Raw genomic sequence first — 18,621 nt, 5'->3', positions numbered from 1 at the left:
CGATTTGAAGGACAGGGAAGAGTCCAGGGTTACTCCGAGGCAGTGGATTTTGGGGACAGGGCAAAGTGTGATTTCATTTATTTTGATAGATAGATAGATCAGGTAGGGAAGATATCGAGATGGAGGAATGATAATTAGTTCAGATTTGTCTACATTGAGTTTTAGGAAGCGAGAGGAGAAGGAGGATATGGCTGATAGATACTCTGGGATTCTGGAGAGCAGAGACGTGACATCTGGGCCAGAGAGGTAGATCTGCGTGTCATCAGCATATAGATGGTACTGGAAGCCATAGGACATTATGCGTTGTCCCAGGCCGAGTGTATAGATTGAGAAGAGTAAGGGCCCAAGGACAGAGCCTTGAGGGACACCAACAGAGAGGGGGCGAGATGAAGAGGTAGTATGGGAGTAGGAAACGCTAAATGTGTAGTTCGTAAGGTATGAGGAGATCCAAGATAGGGCGAGGTCTTTGACCCCAAAGGAAGAGAGGATCTGTAGTAGGAGTCAGTGGTCAACTGTGTCAAAGGCAGAGGACAGGTCTAGAAGGAGGATTATAGAGAATTGTCTGTTAGCTTTGGCTGTAAGTACCGTATATACTCGAGTATAAAACGACCCGAGTATAAGCCGACCCCCCCTAATTTTGCCACAAAAAACTGGGAAAACTTATTGACTCGAGTATAAGCCTAGGGTGGAAAATACAGCCGCTACCGGTGAATTTCAAAAATAAAAATAGATGCTCCATACCGTTCATTATTGCCCCAAAGGAGGTTCCATATAAAGCTGTGCCATATATAATGCTCCATACTGTTGATTATTGCCCCATAGATGCTCCATATATAGCTGTGCCATATAGTATGCTCTGCACCGTTCATTATGGCCCCATAGATGCTCCTTATAAAGCTGTGCCATATATAATGCTCTGCACCGTTCATTATGGCCCCATAAATGCCCCATATACAATGCTCTGCACCGTTCATTATGGCCCCATAGATGCCCCATATACAATGCTCTGCACCGTTCATTATGGCCCCATAGATGCTCCTTATTAAGCTGTGCCTTATATGCTCTGCACTGTTCATTGTTGCCCCATAGATGCTCCATATAAATCTGTGCCATATATAGTGCTCTGCACCGTTGCCCCATAGATGTGCCATATAAATCTGTGCCATATATAGTGCTCTGCACCGTTGCCCCATAGATGTGCCATATAAATCTGTGCCATATATAATGCTCTGCACCGTTGCCCCATAGATGTGCCATATAAATCTGTGCCATATATAGTGCTCTGCATCGTTGCCCCATAGATGTGCCATATAAATCTGTGCCATATATAGTGCTCTGCACCGTTGCCCCATAGATGTGCCATATAAATCTGTGCCATATATAATGCTCTGCACCGTTGCCCCATAGATGTGCCATATAAATCTGTGCCATATATAGTGCTCTGCACCGTTGCCCCATAGATGTGCCATATAAATCTGTGCCATATATAGTGCTCTGCACCGTTGCCCCATAGATGTGCCATATAAATCTGTGCCATATATAATGCTCTGCACCGTTGCCCCATAGATGTGCCATATAAATCTGTGCCATATATAATGCTCTGCACCGTTGCCCCATAGATACTCCACATAAATCTGTGCCATATATAACGCTGCTGCTGCAATAAAAAAAAAAAAAACACATACTCACCTCTCTTGCTTGCAGCTCCTCAGCGTCCCGTCCCGGCGTCTCTCCGCACTGACTGATCAGGCAGAGGGCGGCGCGCACACTATATGCGTCATCGCACCCTCTGACCTGCACAGTCAGAGCGGAGAGACGCCGGGAAGATGGAGCGGCGCCCGGCGTGTGGAACGTGGACAGGTGAATATGACATACTCACCTAGTCCCGGCGCTCCTGGCTCTCCCCCTGCCTGTCACACTGTCTTCGGGTGCCGCAGCTCTTCCTCTGTCAGCGGTCACCGGCACCGCTGACTAGAGAAATGAATTTGCGGCTCCGCCCCTATGGGAGTGGAGTCCATAATCATTTCTCTAATGAGCGGTCCCACGTGACCGCTGTACAGGGGAAGAGCTGTGGCACCCGAAGACAGTGTGACAGGCAGGGGGAGCGTCAGGAGCGCCGGGACTAGGTGAGTATGCCTCAGCGCCCTCTCCCCCTCACCTGCCGACCCCACCGCCTACCGTGACTCGAGTATAAGCCGAGAGGGGCACTTTCAGCCCAAACATTTGGGCTGAAAATCTCGGCTTATACTCGAGTATATACGGTAAGTCGTTAGTAATTTTGGTCAGGGCAGTCTCAGAGGAATGGTGGGGACGGAAGCCAGATTGTAGGTTGTCGAAGAGAGTTAGATGCAAAGTGAGAGGAAAGTTCAGCATGGACGTGCTGCTTAAGGAGTTTAGATGCAAATGGGAGCAAAGATATGGGGCGATAGCTGGATATAGTGCTTGGGTCAAGGGATGGCTTTTTGAGGATAGGTGTGATTGTTGCATGTTTGAAAGCAGTGGGAAAGGTACCAGAAGTTAGTGATAGGTTGAAGAGATGGTTTAGGAATGGGATTAGTGTGGTGGTGAGGTTGGGGAGGAGGTGGGATCGGGTCAAGTGCACAAGTGGTGAGGTGTGATTTGGAGAGAAGATGAGCAAGCTCCCCTTCAGTGATTTTGGAAAGGGAAGTTATGGGGTTTGGGCATTGGTCTGGTATACAAAGGGGTTGTGGTGGTTGGACTTGCCTTGTTTGGTCGATCTTATTTTTGAAGTGCGTGGCAAAGTCCTCTGCAACGATTAGGAAACTCGGAGGGGGCAGTGGTGGGCGGAGGAGGGAGTTAGGTGTTGAACAACTGTTTGGGGTTGTGGGATAAGGAAGATACGAGGGTTGTGAAGTAGGCCTGTTTAGCAGAGGTGAGAGCTGATTTGAATGCGAGTGTTGCTTGTTTGAGTGCCGTGAAATCATCTTGTGAATGTGTTTTCTTCCAACGCCGTTCTGCAATTCTGGATGCTTGCCAAAGCTTTTTAGTGATGTTATTGTGCCAGAGTTGTCTATTGATTTGTCGCACTCTGCTATGCATGAGAGGGGCGACCGTGTCAATGGCTGATGCAAGAGTGGCATTGTACAAAGCAGTGGCTGTGTTGTGGAGTGAGGATATGGATGCTAGTGGTAGGATAGAGTCAGAGAGCGTGTGGGTGTCTAGGTGTGCGAGGTTCCTGCGTGGGTGAGCATGTTGCTGGACATGGGTGATGGGTGAGGAGGACAGTGTGGTCTTCAAAAGAAGGGAGGATAAGGGAGGGTAGAGGTGGGATTGGGTTAAAGGTACAGTTGGAAGAAAGGAGAAGGCCCACTCCTCCACCATGTTTATTTCCAGGGTGAGAAGTGTGGGTGAAGTGGAGGCCACCGTAACATAGTGCAGCGGGGAAGGCGGAGTCAGAGGGTGTCAGCCATGTTTCGGTGATGCCCAGAAAGAAAAGATTACGAGAGGTAGAGGTCGTGAATCACATGGAGTTTATTGCAGATGGCGCGGGCATTCCATAGTTATCCAGAGAGAGGGTGCAGGGGGGTGGGCGTCATGGGCACGGATTTGAGGTGGGCAAGATTTCGGGTATTTATAGTGGGTTGGGAGCAATAGGAGGGGGTAGTAATGGGTGTTATGAGCTGTGGGGGTCCAGGATCTCTACTGTTCTCCTCGCTCAGATTGAGTCCTTAGGACACAAGGCATTAGCAGAGCGGCTGCAGACAGTCGGTATCTCCGGTGTTGTGTTTTGGGGTCTCTCTTCTGGTTTCCGGCTTGTCACATGTCTCTTGCCTGCTTTGCAGGGTCTTGGAGGATGAGCCTCCTCTCTGGTGCCATCCTGTGGTGATGGAGGTCCGCTGCGGGGGGCTTCTATTCAGCTCCAAGTTTGATTCCGGTAATTTGGCTCGTGTGGAGAAGGTGGAGCAGAGAGATGGAGATGGTGACACACCAAGCAGTAATGGCGGGAGCGCTCCTGCCCCCGACTATGAGTTCAATGTCTGGACAAGGCCGGACTGCGCGGACACGGAGTATGAAAATGGGAACAGGTGGGTGATGCGGAGGGCGCTGGGTGATAATAGGGGTTCTGGGCAGACTTCCCGTTATCTTCGCATCTCCTCGCAGGTCTTGGTTTTTCTTCAGCGTGAGGGGCGGCACACCGGGGAAGCAAATCAAAATCAACATCATGAACATGAACAAGCAGAGCAAGCTATACGGCCAGGGGATGGCGCCATTCGTCCGCACTGTGCCTATCCGCTCACGTTGGGAGCGTGTCCGCGACCGGCCCACCTTCCAGGTACTTGCATCTTGTGCCCTCTACACCCCGCTCAATATTCCTGGAGTCAGACCTAGCCGGCAGGACCGTGACATCCTCCGGGTCTCCTCTGGGGGCACCGCTGATTTCCGCTTTCTCCTTACAGATGGTGGAGAACCAGTTTGTCCTGTCGTTTGTCCACCGCTTCCTCGACTGCCGCGGAGCCACCACCTACTTCTCCTTCTGCTTCCCCTTCTCCTATGAGGAGAGTCAGGAGTTGCTGGCTGGACTGGATGACCGATTCAGCGACAGCCGGCTCATGTCTCCCGGGAGGTAACCGGCCACCTATAGCTAAGGGCGAGGTCATGTCAGTCACCATAGTAATAAGGGTTATTCACGTCATTCCTAGACTCTGGCGCATCTGGTTTTTGCCACTGTGGAGGTTCACATGGGAAGGGGGTATATAGAGATACGCCTCCATACATCTATGTAGGCAACTGAGGGAATGGGAGGACAAGTCTGAAATGATGGCATGATGGAGGGGCAACCGAGGGGTACGGCGGGTGTGCTGGGAAGTTGGCGCAGTGGGGAGGGGGACATAGTGGTTTGAAGGTCTTGGGGGTGGGACAGGAACCAGGTCATCACTTTACAATTGTACATGTTGCCTCTTATGCAGAGATGCGTTACATTTGCATACAATGACGTGTCCCTTTAAGAACCCCTTTATTTACTGTGTGCAGCAGTCCCCCACACTCCATCTATTACCAGCGGGAGCTGCTGTGTCACTCCCTGGAGGGGCTTCGTATCGACCTTCTTACTATCAGCTCCTGCCATGGGATGATGGAGGAACGCGAGCCCAGACTGGACAAGCTGTTCCCCGACCGCTCCTGTCCTCGTCCGTTCCGCTTCTCCGGGAAGAAGGTTAGCGTCAGTTTGCCAGTCTATCCTCCCCTTAGCACAGTGGACCGCCAGATGCTCACTGCTGTCCCACCATTCACAGGTATTCTTCCTGAGCAGCCGCGTTCACCCAGGTGAGACCCCCTCCAGCTTCGTGTTTAATGGCTTCTTAGAGTTTATCCTGAGACGGGACGACCCGCGGGCGGCAATGCTGAGGCGCATGTACGTCTTCAAGCTCATCCCCATGCTGAATCCCGATGGGGTGGTGCGAGGACATTACAGGTGAGCATTGTGTGATGGGACCCCCTGCCAGGATGACGGCCCATTCTTATATTCATGTCACAGGCTCTTCTATCGTTTCATAGGACAGACACCCGTGGAGTAAACCTGAACCGGCAGTACCTCGCCCCAGACTTCGAGCTTCACCCATCTGTCTATGGAGCCAAGTCCGTTCTCCTCTACCACCATGTCCACAACCGCGTCCGTGCCAGCGATCCAGACTGGAGAAATTCTGTACCCCTTCCCCCTACCAACCCCGCACTACGACCAAAGACTTCCAATCATTCCCCTCCACAGCACCCCCCTGAAAATGACTTATCTGACCTGGAGAAGACTAACAACCTGATAAACAGTATGGGCCAGAAGGGTCCACACGCCGGATCCCCGGGCCTTGAACAGGAAACCACCATCTTACCGGAGCATGAGGATTTCATCAGGGAAAAGGACATGTGGGCCTTGGGGCCGGATCTCAAGGCTGAAGTGTGTGACAATTGTGAGTGCCGCCTAGTTGGCGACAGCAGCAAGGACCCAACATCATCTATACCCCCTCAGGAAAGCGGAATTGCCTTCTATGTGGATCTACATGGCCACGCATCTAAGAGAGGATGCTTCATGTATGGGAACTGCTTCACCGAAGAGAACGACCAGGTGGGAGCAATAATATAACTACTGTAATACTGCTCCTATGTACAAGAATATAACTACTGTAATACTGCTCCTATGTACAAGAATATAACTACTATAATACTGCTCCTACGTACAAGAATATAACTACTATAATAATGCCCCCTATGTACAAGAATACAACTACTATAATACTGACCCCTATGTAAAAGAATACAACTACTATAATACTGCCCCATGTACAAGAATACAACTGCTATAATACTGTCCCCTATGTACAAGAATACAACTACTATAATACTGCCCCATGTACAAGAATACAACTGCTATAATACTGTCCCCTATGTACAAGAATACAACTACTATATTACTGCCCCCATGAACAAGAATACAACTACTATAATACTGCCCCATGTACAAGAATACAACTGCTATAATACTGCCCCCTATGTACAAGAATATAACTACTATAATACTGCTCCTATGTACAGAATATAACTACTATAATACTGACCCCTATGTAAAAGAATACAACTACTATAATACTGCCCCTATGTACAAGAATACAACTACTATAATACTGCCCCATGTACAAGAATATAACTACTATAATACTGACCCCTATGTAAAAGAATACAACTACTATAGTACTGCCCCATGTACAAGAATATAACTACAATACTGCTCCTATGTACAAGAATATAACTACTATAATACTGACCCCTATGTAAAAGAATACAACTACTATAATACTGCCCCATGTACAAGAATACAACCACTATAATACTGCCCCCTATGTACAAGAATACAACTACTATAATACTGCCCCATGTACAAGAATACAACTACTATAATACTGCCCCCTATGTACAAGAATACAACTACTATAATACTGACCCCTATGTAAAAGAATACAACTACTATAATACTGCCCCTATGTACAGGAATATAACTACTATAATACTGCTCCTATGTACAGGAATATAACTACTATAATACTGCCCCTATGTACAAGAATATAACTACTATAGCACTGCCCCATGTACAAGAATATAACTACTATAATACTGCCCCTATGTAAAAGACTATAACTACTATAATACTGCCCCATGTACAAGAATATAACTACTATAATACTGCCCCTATGTACAGGAATATAACTACTATAATACTGCCCCTATGTACAAGAATATAACTACTATAATACTGCTCCTATGTACAAGAATATAACTACTATAATACTGCTCCTATGTACAAGAATATAACTACTATAATACTGCCCCATGTACAAGAATATAACTACTATAATACTGCCCCTATGTACAGGAATATAACTACTATAATACTGCCCCTATGTACAAGAATATAACTACTATAATACTGCCCCTATGTACAGGAATATAACTACTATAGCACTGCCCCCTATGTAAAAGAATACAACTACTATAATACTGCCCCATGTACAAGAATACAACTGCTACAATACTGTCCTCTATGTACAATGATGCAGGCACTATAATGCCCGTCATGTACAGGAATATGGTCATTGTAATGCTTCCCCCCCTCCCCCCCCAAGTACAGGCGTATGGGCACTATAATGCGCCGTGCTCCCCCCTCCCTATGAACAGAAGTATGGGCACTATAATGCCGAACCTCCCCCCCCCCCCCCCCCCCCCCATTTATTGGAGTATGGGCTCTATAATGCCGCTTTCCACGTGCAGTAATATCGGCACTATAATGCCGTTCCCCCATGTACAGGACTAGAGGCGCTATAACGCCCCCATGTACAGGAATGGGGACGCTATGGTGCCGACCCCATGTACAGGTGTAGAGGCGCTATCATGCCTTCCCCCACCCCCCGTGTACAGAAAGATGGGTGCTATAATGCAGCCCTCCGTGTTCAGAAATAGAGGTGCTATCATGCCCCGTACCATCCTTTCTGCAGGTGGAGAACCTCCTGTACCCTAAGCTCATCTCTCTGAATTCCGCTCACTTCGATTTTATGGGCTGTAATTTCTCTGAGAAGAACATGTACGCGAAGGACAAGCGAGACGGTCAGTCCAAGGAGGGCAGCGGTCGTGTGTCCATTCACAAAGCCACAGGAATCATTCACAGGTAAGAAGGCGGCTGCAGTGTGGTCATTGTGATGCTGTGGTCATTGTGATGCTGTGGTCATTGTGATGCTGTGGCCCTTGGTCGGTGTTGGGGCCCCGGTTGTGTCTGTGGCACTTGACGCTTATGCGATGTTCTTGTTTCAGCTATACGCTGGAGTGCAATTACAACACCGGCCGCTGCGTCAACACCATCCCCGGTGCATGCCACGACAGCGGGAGAGCCACCCCTCCCCCACCGCCTGCCTTCCCACCCAAGTTCACCACTGACATATTCGAGCAGGTAATCCTCATTATCAGGTGTTGTCCCAGTGATGTGCCAGTCTATGCCCATGTCCTGTGCGATTTATGGCTCAGAGGTGGCATCGGGATCACTGGGTGAAGTCCTCGGGCACCGTCGCCATCACGGCATTGTGGGATACTGTTATGTGAGCAGCAGCAGCAATGTTGTGTGGTGTCCTCACCTTGGTGATCAGGTCCTGGCTTGTTGGTGAGCAGCCGTCATAAGTCGCAATGTCTACAGATGACTAATCGCCATCTTTCATCCAGGTTGGCAGAGCAGTTGCCGTTGCTCTTCTGGATATAGAAGATTGTAACCCGTGGCCTCGACTCGTCCTGTCAGAGTACAGCGGACTCTCCAACCTGCGAGCGTGGATGCTGAAACACGTCCGAAACTCCAAAGCCATCTCTATCGGAGGGTCCCGGAAGAAGGGCATCAAGACCCCACCAAAGCCCAGCAGGTAGGATGCCAGTGTCAAACCCCCAGGCAATAAAGGGGTCGTCTCTCTGGTGTCCCCAGGCTCTCTGGGGCTGCCATCATTGTGTCTGTGTTTCCGTTCTTGGTTCTTCTCGTCAGATTCTCCATTTTTCTTTTCCTGTTTTTTATCTCCAGTTTTGCCTCATCCTCCTTTTCGGAGAACGTGAGCCGAGCGAGGAGTTTCAGCAATGGCACCAGCAGCAGCAGCAGCCAACAAAACTCGCCCCAGACCAGACCCTCCCCCAGCTTCACCTTCATCTGCGGCCAGAGCCCCCCAAAGGGAGGTGGTCACAAGCTCCTGGGTCCAGTGCGAGGTAAGCTGAGCTCTGCACATTGCTGGCATCCTGTCCTCGCCCGCTTAGGATACATCTGGCGTTGTTGGGCCGAGCAGAGGTGAAGACCTCCCTGTGCTATCAGCTGCTTCCATTTAGTGATTTGACCAGCTCTTCAGTCAGGTAAACGCACAGACATCAGTGTAACCTGCGCGCTGGGGTTGATGGTCTGGACATGTCTCCTCAGAGCACAGCAAGCTATGATGTCTGAGAGATCGCTCCCAAAAGCTGCACCATGAGCCTTTCCCTACATGAAGATTCTCAGTTCAGCCATCCCCCGTTTTACCCTCCTATAAGGGTACATGTTTACAGGAATGTCTGCTGTTAGGCGTCGTCACTGTCCGGTCATTGCAATGGCACCGACCCCAGACATCTCAGCCTTGCAGCCACTCATCTGTATCAGAGGGAGCGTCTCACATTTTCTCCTCAGAATCTAACGTGGCTTCTTTCACGTCCATGTGTGTATGTTTTTGTTTTGTTTTTTTAATTGTCCTTTTGCTGCTGTTTTTTCTTTTTTACCATTTGCGGTTATTTGTTCTTTCCTGATATACTTGAATGAAGTTTTGTTGTGGAGCTTTTGTTTTTGTATGGTGAAGTGTCCTTATTTACCTCCTCTGGGATCCACACTTGCTTGTGTGTATGTGCCCTGCAGATAGCGGGCACTGTTGTGATAATACTGCATGTGTTTGTGTCATCATGTGTGTATCTCATGTCAGAGCTCAGAACGACTAACACTCGACCATAAGGGCAAAGATGGCCCAGTAAATGTGCCCTGTGAGTGACTAACAAGTGTAATGTAATAACTGTTGTCTGTATAAGCGTCAATAATAAATGAGCTCAGGCTGATGATACACGCTGCCTCTGTGTCGCTTCAAGTACCTTACATTTCATTCTTGTATATCTGTGTAAAAAAAATTAACAAGCACATTTCACCAGTAGAGCAGCGTTAGAATGAGGAGAGCCCAGAAGATTAAGAGGGCGGTGAAGTAGTTTGTGATGAGAACACAGGCCCCTTTTATTTGGAATTTTTCTTTGTTCCTGCATTGGAATATGGGCTCTTGTCCGTACCCATTGTGGTACCCCACACAGATATATGTTCCAAAGAAAGTTTGACTTTAAACGTTATTGATCTCCTTACAGGTGGTCCCCTGAATCCCAAAATATAAGACATCTGTGGCTATTGTAATTAATAAATGTGTAAAAAAATGTCATTTACCCCTTCAGAGAGATAATTGAGGAGAGTCCTTTGTTCAGGATCCTCTTCTTTTAGCCAATGTGAAGAGCTTTCCTTTCCTCTGGAGGACCAGTCATGTCATTATTACGCAGGCAACACAATTTATTTGGATGGCCATTGACTGAAAAGGTTACTTGGTGCCAATATGTCCAAAGCCCATAATAATGCTTCTTCTGTAAAGTGTGTGCATCTTGTATATAAATGGCGATGCTGCTGGCTCCTACACCGTACCGACCTGTGTTTGCTCCTTGCTTTCCTTTTTAATGTTTTACATCCAAGGAAGGAAAGGAGGTTTTTTGTTTGTTTTTTTAAGCAGATCAGAGTACGGAGACGGAGGAAAGTATCCAAGCCTTCAGGGAGTGCAGATCACACTGCTTGTACTGTAGATATGGGGAGGAAACATTGCGTGGCAGTCTTCAGGGGTGTGACTCCCTCTGGCCCTGAATATATGTAGCGAGGAGGACAATTTGGGGTAGGGCCCAAGCTGGCCTTCAAATCCAAACCCTAAAGGAATGCTACAATAAGTCTGCCACGTGAGAGTGTTTTGGTCCCAATCCCTCCTGGAGAATGACCTTTTGGGAGATGGATCAAAATTTAAAGATGTTTAGTGAATCACATCAAGCTTGTGAACACAAAAAACTCATCTCACATGAAGAAGATTGGCATCGCTGCCAGTAAACCTGAAGGATGCTGTAAGGCAGCTCTGCCTGCTCCGATACTGTGTACCTGACATCTCAGGGAATGATGAAATTGGTAAATTGTAATGTTGCTTTTCATTCACCGCACCTCCCACAGGAAAATGGCCAAGTCATCGTCTCCAACTGTGGTCAAAAGTGTGTGTGTGTGACAAAATAACCCGAGAACTTGTGTCCCTGGTTTCTCTGGCAGGAGGTCACCTCAGAGCACAATAATGTCAGGCAGTGACATGCTGGTCTTCTACCAACACCACTCGAGCCTTCTTCATGTTTCATGGCAGGTATCTTCTCTCTGGGCCGACCTACACTGGGTGCTCGCTTAATTTGGATAGTGACCCTTATTTCTATTTCAGCCTTCCGCAACATGAGCATGCAAGTCCGCTTCTTTTTTGCAGTTTTTCCTTGGTTGTCACTGCATCTTTCGGACAATCTTGGATTGGTTTTGAACTTGCAGCTTTGTGCGTGACCAGACAGTAAGTTCATATAAGAAACATGGCAGCTTTGCCTCTATCCTTTAGGACATGAAAGAACCGGCGCCTTGTAAGCTGCAGCTGTTCATGGCTTCACAACACCAGATTAACATGGATGGTGTGCCGGACGTTACCAGCACAGCTCTTTGTTGTGAGTTGCAGTTAGGCCGAGATCACACATGCGAGAAACACGGCCGAGTCTCGCATGTTAATATCCGGCACTCAGGAGCGGAGCGTGCGGCTCCATTTTATGCTGTGCGGCCGCACGCTCCACTCCTAAGTGATGACAGCAATGCCGGATATTAACATGTGAGATTCGGCCGTGTTTCTCGCATGTGTGATCCCGGCCTTATGGCGAAGAAAGCTGTATGCAGTATGGCCACTTCACTCCTGCAATAGATCCCTTTAACTAATCACCTATTGGATGAAAAAAATACCCAAATCCAGTTATCACTCTTGGCTATAAAAAAAAAAAAATCAGAAACCTTAATTGATTCTTATAGGCCCCAGTTTAACAACCAGATTTCGAATTGGTAGTGAAAGTTTTGTCAGCAAGATGAAACGAGGGAGATTACCGTCGTCGCATGTGGGGATGTCTCTGGTTTTGTTCCTCAAAGTGTCCTTAGGTTTCCTGGATCGCTCCATCCTTTCTCTGGGTGCGCCTGAAAGGGCGGAGGGGCATATTACACATTGGGCTCACACTTTTCCAATGATTTGGGGATATATTTTTCTTTTGTGGTGGGAGAGTGGACAAGCTCTTATTATATGTGGATGACGTAGTGTTACACTCAGGGCTGTAGAGTTGTTGGTTTGGCTTATTGACTCCACAGCCCTGGCTATACTTATCAGATACCGAGAAAGCGCTTCTGTTTATTAATATGGTGTCTGTTACGGTCATACAGTGGAATATTACTCCTTTTCAGTGTAGTAGCAGAAGAAGCTCTAAATGAGGTCCTCTGGAATTGTGATAAATTGGCGTGTGTCATATCACCAGCTTCATTGTCCTAAGGGTTTGTCAGTCTCCGTGTAGGACGTGTGTGAGCCAGCTCTTCTGTCAGATGAGACCCTGGTCTCCGGGAGCTTTATGTCCTCAGTCTGACACATGACTAGGACAGGATGCAGTGTGATCTACATTACTGGCGCCATTATATCAGTCTCCGGGAACCTGACAGGTAATCATGCTGCCCAAACTACATGGGCACTGTCTGTAGGATCTCGGCTAGGAATCTTTTCAGAGAGACTTGTACTTTAACAGCTATGGACCGAGCCACAGGGGAGAAAGGTTGGACAGGCGGGTCCCCGGCTGCTCATCCTCGCTGCCCTGGAGTGGCAGGTGAAGTCTCATCAGACTCCTCTAGTGTCCCCGCCATCTCCACAATATCTCTGAAATGACCTTTCTGGTTCTTTGCAGATTCTGTTCTATCTTCACCCCAGGTTCATAATTTAGGGGGAACATACCCATTTTATATGAGCTATTATCGAGTGCGGTTTCTAAGGGCAGAATCAGTTTCTCGTACAGACATTTCATGCCAAAATTATAGCAAATTTTGGGAAACTGATGTGGGCTTTAACTTGATAAGAACTGAAAAAATAGTTGATCTCTTCATCAAACGAGATATCACTCATGGGATACACCACCGCCCCCCCGCGGTGCACAGAGGATCGGACATAGTAATAGTGTCCTAGGTGCGGGTCAGAGGCAGCAGGTCCCCTCCATGTGTTTTGGGGTGGTCTGACCGTTAGGGGACAGGTTGACTCATTTTTGTTGCTTTCTCATACTATTCTTTTTTTTATTTGGTGACCCTTCAGGGGTCGAGATGAATTTTCCCACCAGAGATCTAATGTCATAGCAGTAATTATAGTGCTTTGGAACAAAGCACTATACTGTTATTCCACCGTGGTAAACTTCTTCTTATTATTATTATGGTGCTTGAACCTCCTAGGTTCAAGCAACATATTGTAATCCGATTTCTTATATTTTATTATTCTTCTCCGCGTTTTCCGCAATTAATGCGGCCCGAACCGCTCGGCGCAGAGACCCCGTTCAGGCGGCGTTTCAAAGGCCTCGGTGGGGACAGGTGTGCTATGACTTTTATAGTCGATCCGATATGTAGTTTTTTAAAAAATCGCATTTAAAAAAAAAAATTTCCCATAGGAAATAATGGCGAACTTTCCATTACCCCCAACTTGACCTTCCAAAGATGGCAGCTATGCAAATGTACGGTGTCCATTTTAGGACATGATCATTTATCAAAGTCAAACATCAGAATAAAGTGACTATGACACCCTCTCGTCCCGTGTGTGAAAAGTAAGTGCCCCCCGGCCCCGTGTGTGAAAAGTAAGTGCCCCCCGGCCCCGTGTGCAAAAGTAAGTGCGCCCCCGGCCCCGTGTGCAAAAGTAAATGCGCCCCCGGCCCCGTGTGCAAAAGTAAGTGCGCCCCCGGCCCCGTGTGCAAAAGTAAGTGCGCCCCCGGCCCCGTGTGCAAAAGTAAGTGCGCCCCCGGCCCCGTGTGCAAAAGTTAGTGCGCCCCCGGCCCCGTGTGCAAAAGTAAGTGCGCCCCCGGCCCCGTGTGCAAAAGTAAGTGCGCCCCCGGCCCCGTGTGCAAAAGTAAGTGCGCCCCCGGCCCCGTGTGCAAAAGTAAGTGCGCCCCCGGCCCCGTGTGCAAAAGTAAGTGCGCCCCCGGCCCCGTGTGCAAAAGTAAGTGCGCCCCCGGCCCCGTGTGCAAAAGTAAGTGCGCCCCCGGCCCCGTGTGCAAAAGTAAGGGCGCCCCCGGCCCCGTGTGCAAAAGTAAGTGCGCCCCCGGCCCCGTGTGCAAAAGTAAGTGCGCCCCCGGCCCCGTGTGCAAAAGTAAGTGCGCCCCCGGCCCCGTGTGCAAAAGTAAGTGCGCCCCCGGCCCCGTGTGCAAAAGTAAGTGCGCCCCCGGCCCCGTGTGCAAAAGTAAGTGCGCCCCCGGCCCCGTGTGCAAAAGTAAGTGCGCCCCCGGCCCCGTGTGCAAAAGTAAGTGCGCCCCCGGCCCCGTGTGCAAAAGTAAGTGCGCCCCCGGCCCCGTGTGCAAAAGTAAGTGCGCCCCCGGCCCCGTGTGCAAAAGTAAGTGCGCCCCCGGCCCCGTGTGCAAAAGTAAGTGCGCCCCGGCCCCGTGTGCAAAAGTAAGTGCGCCCCCGGCCCCGTGTGCAAAATTAAGTGCGCCCCGGCCCCGTGTGCAAAAGTAAGTGCGCCCCCGGCCCCGTGTGCAAAAGTAAGTGCGCCCCCGGCCCCGTGTGCAAAAGTAAGTGCGCCCCCGGCCCCGTGTGCAAAAGAAAGTGCGCCCCCGGCCCCGTGTGCAAAAGTAAGTGCGCCCCCGGCCCCGTGTGCAAAAGTAAGTGCGCCCCCGGCCCCGTGTGCAAAAGTAAGTGCGCCCCCGGCCCCGTGTGCAAAAGTTAGTGCGCCCCCGGCCCCGTGTGCAAAAGTAAGTGCGCCCCCGGCCCCGTGTGCAAAAGTAAGTGCGCCCCCGGCCCCGTGTGCAAAAGTAAGTGCGCCCCCGGCCCCGTGTGCAAAAGTAAGGGCGCCCCCGGCCCCGTGTGCAAAAGTAAGGGCGCCCCCGGCCCCGTGTGCAAAAGTAAGGGCGCCCCCGGCCCCGTGTGCAAAAGTAAGTGCGCCCCCGGCCCCGTGTGCAAAAGTAAGTGCGCCCCCGGCCCCGTGTGCAAAAGTAAGTGCGCCCCCGGCCCCGTGTGCAAAAGTAAGGGCGCCCCCGGCCCCGTGTGCAAAAGTAAGTGCGCCCCCGGCCCCGTGTGCAAAAGTAAGTGCGCCCCCGGCCCCGTGTGCAAAAGTAAGTGCGCCCCCGGCCCCGTGTGCAAAAGTAAGTGCGCCCCCGGCCCCGTGTGCAAAAGTAAGTGCGCCCCCGGCCCCGTGTGCAAAAGTAAGTGCGCCCCCGGCCCCGTGTGCAAAAGTAAGTGCGCCCCCGGCCCCGTGTGCAAAAGTAAGTGCGCCCCCGGCCCCGTGTGCAAAAGTAAGTGCGCCCCCGGCCCCGTGTGCAAAAGTAAGTGCGCCCCCGGCCCCGTGTGCAAAAGTAAGTGCGCCCCCGGCCCCGTGTGCAAAAGTAAGTGCGCCCCCGGCCCCGTGTGCAAAAGTAAGTGCGCCCCGGCCCCGTGTGCAAAAGTAAGTGCGCCCCCGGCCCCGTGTGCAAAATTAAGTGCGCCCCGGCCCCGTGTGCAAAAGTAAGTGCGCCCCCGGCCCCGTGTGCAAAAGTAAGTGCGCCCCCGGCCCCGTGTGCAAAAGTAAGTGCGCCCCCGGCCCCGTGTGCAAAAGAAAGTGCGCCCCCGGCCCCGTGTGCTAAAGTAAGTGCGCCCCCGGCCCCGTGTGCAAAAGTAAGTGCGCCCCCGGCCCCGTGTGCAAAAGTAAGTGCGCCCCCGGCCCCGTGTGCAAAAGTTAGTGCGCCCCGGTCCCGGGTGTGGAAAAGTAAGTGGCCCCCCTGGTCCCGTGTGTGAAAAGTGCTGCTGTAAAGCTGGCAGCGCTGTTCAAGCACCATGTATTTCCTTCAGGAAATGCCCATCTAGTTCTTCTTATTATTCAGTCCGCACGTAATGCGGCCCGAACCGCTAAACTCACAGACTCCAGTGAGGTGTCATTTCGAAGCCAGCGTCCCTGAGAGGTGTGCTAAGTATTTTTCGTGTCGATCGGATTTGTAGTTTTGGCGCAATTTGCGTTTGAAAAAAGTGTCTCAATGCGTTTCAATAGGGAAATTTTCCAATACGTTTATAATGGGCCTGATTTCTGAGGCAATTTCTAAAAATAACTGCCACCTGGCTGATTACCTCATTGATATGCGCAGTGAGACCCAGTTACTATGCCAACGCCTATAAACTCTACATCAGCCCACCAGGTCACAAGTTTTGTCAGATAATGTCCGCTCTTAAAGTGACAGTACAGCACAATTCCAAAACACTATCTGTAGTCTTATAATTATTGCCCCGCTCACGAAATCGGACCCAGCCCACCAAATCGGACCAGAGTGCCCCCGCTTGCCAAATCGGACCCAGAGTGGCGCCGCCTGCCAAATCGGACCCAGAGTGGCGCCGCCCGCCAAATCGGACCCAGAGTGGCGCCGCCCGCCAAATCGGACCCAGAGTGGCGCCGCCCGCCAAATCGGACCCAGAGTGGCGCCGCCCGCCAAATCGGACCCGGAGTGGCGCCGCCCGCCAAATCGGACCCGGAGTGGCGCCGCCTGCCAGAGTGGCGCCGCCCGCCAAATCGGACCCGGAGTGGCGCCGCCCGCCAAATCGGACCCGGAGTGGCGCCGCCCGCCAAATCGGACCCGGAGTGGCGCCGCCCGCCAAATCGGACCCGGAGTGGCGCGGCCCGCCAAATCGGACCCGGGGTGGCGCCGCCCGCTAAATCGGACCCAGGGTGGCGCCGCCCGCCAAATTGGACCCGGAGTGGCGCCGCCCGCCAAATCGGACCCGGAGTGGCACCGCCCGCCAAATCGGACCCGGAGTGGCGCAAATCGGACCCGGAGTGGCACCGCCCGCCAAATCGGACCCAGAGTGGCGCCGCCCGCCAAATCGGACCCAGAGTGGCGCCGCCCGCCAAATCGGACCCAGAGTGGCGCCGCCCGCCAAATCGGACCCAGAGTGGCGCCGCCCGCCAAATCGGACCCAGAGTGGCGCCGCCCGCCAAATCGGACCCAGAGTGGCGCCGCCCGCCAAATCGGACCCAGAGTGGCGCCGCCCGCCAAATCGGACCCAGAGTGGCGCCGCCCGCCAAATCGGACCCAGAGTGGCGCCGCCCGCCAAATCGGACCCAGAGTGGCGCCGCCCGCCAAATCGGACCCAGAGTGGCGCCGCCCGCCAAATCGGACCCAGAGTGGCGCCGCCCGCCAAATCGGACCCAGAGTGGCGCCGCCCGCCAAATCGGACCCAGAGTGGCGCCGCCCGCCAAATCGGACCCAGAGTGGCGCCGCCCGCCAAATCGGACCCAGAGTGGCGCCGCCCGCCAAATCGGACCCAGAGTGGCGCCGCCCGCCAAATCGGACCCAGAGTGGCGCCGCCCGCCAAATCGGACCCAGAGTGGCGCCGCCCGCCAAATCGGACCCAGAGTGGCGCCGCCCGCCAAATCGGACCCAGAGTGGCGCCGCCCGCCAAATCGGACCCAGAGTGGCGCCGCCCGCCAAATCGGACCCAGAGTGGCGCCGCCCGCCAAATCGGACCCAGAGTGGCGCCGCCCGCCAAATCGGACCCAGAGTGGCGCCGCCCGCCAAATCGGACCCAGAGTGACCCGGGCCACCAAATCGGACCCAGAGTGACCCGGGCCACCAAATCGGACCCAGAGTGACCCGGGCCACCAAATCGGACCCAGAGTGACCCGGCCCACCAAATCGGACCCAGAGTGACCCGGCCCACCAAATCGGACCCAGAGTGACCCGGCCCACCAAATAGGACCCAGAGTGACCCGGGCCACCAAATAGGACCCAGAGTGACCCGGCCCACCAAATAGGACCCAGAGTGACCCGGCCCACCAAATCGGACCCAGAGTGACCCGGCCCACCAAATCGGACCCAGAGTGACCCGGCCCACCAAATCGGACCCAGAGTGACCCGGCCCACCAAATCGGACCCAGAGTGACCCGGCCCACCAAATCGGACCCAGAGTGACCCGGCCCACCAAATCGGACCCAGAGTGACCCGGGCCACCAAATCGGACCCAGAGTGACCCGGCCCACCAAATCGGACCCAGAGTGACCCGGCCCACCAAATCGGACCCAGAGTGACCCGGCCCACCAAATCGGACCCAGAGTGACCCGGCCCACCAAATCGGACCCAGAGTGACCCGGCCCACCAAATCGGACCCAGAGTGACCCGGCCCACCAAATCGGACCCAGAGTGACCCGGGCCCACCAAATCGGACCCAGAGTGACCCGGCCCACCAAATCGGACCCAGAGTGGCTCCACCCCCCAAATCGGACCCAGAGTGGCCCCGCCCACCAAATCCTCAACCCT

The 18,621-nt window shown here is 52.2% G+C and overlaps 1 protein-coding gene across 4 annotated transcripts in view; it reads left to right on the top strand.

Annotated features, from left to right (window-relative positions):
* The window catches only part of AGBL5 (AGBL carboxypeptidase 5), a 40,422-nt gene that overhangs the window by 10,018 nt on the left and 11,783 nt on the right, over nucleotides 1-18,621 (top strand). For all 4 annotated transcript variants that reach the window (XM_077291908.1, XM_077291905.1, XM_077291907.1 and 1 more), the window contains exons 2-11: nucleotides 3,804-4,046; nucleotides 4,123-4,294; nucleotides 4,419-4,585; nucleotides 4,993-5,173; nucleotides 5,253-5,431; nucleotides 5,515-6,076; nucleotides 7,998-8,167; nucleotides 8,311-8,446; nucleotides 8,713-8,903; nucleotides 9,056-9,234. In XM_077291908.1, the coding sequence (XP_077148023.1) occupies nucleotides 3,847-4,046; nucleotides 4,123-4,294; nucleotides 4,419-4,585; nucleotides 4,993-5,173; nucleotides 5,253-5,431; nucleotides 5,515-6,076; nucleotides 7,998-8,167; nucleotides 8,311-8,446; nucleotides 8,713-8,903; nucleotides 9,056-9,234 (2,137 nt within the window). In that variant the 5' untranslated portion in view covers nucleotides 3,804-3,846. The remainder of the gene's footprint in view (nucleotides 1-3,803; nucleotides 4,047-4,122; nucleotides 4,295-4,418; nucleotides 4,586-4,992; nucleotides 5,174-5,252; nucleotides 5,432-5,514; nucleotides 6,077-7,997; nucleotides 8,168-8,310; nucleotides 8,447-8,712; nucleotides 8,904-9,055; nucleotides 9,235-18,621) is intronic.

The sequence above is a fragment of the Ranitomeya variabilis genome, chromosome 2 (assembly GCF_051348905.1).
Source record: "Ranitomeya variabilis isolate aRanVar5 chromosome 2, aRanVar5.hap1, whole genome shotgun sequence".
Taxonomy (NCBI): Eukaryota; Metazoa; Chordata; class Amphibia; order Anura; family Dendrobatidae; genus Ranitomeya; species Ranitomeya variabilis.
This window is presented reverse-complemented; position numbering and strand designations above follow the sequence as displayed.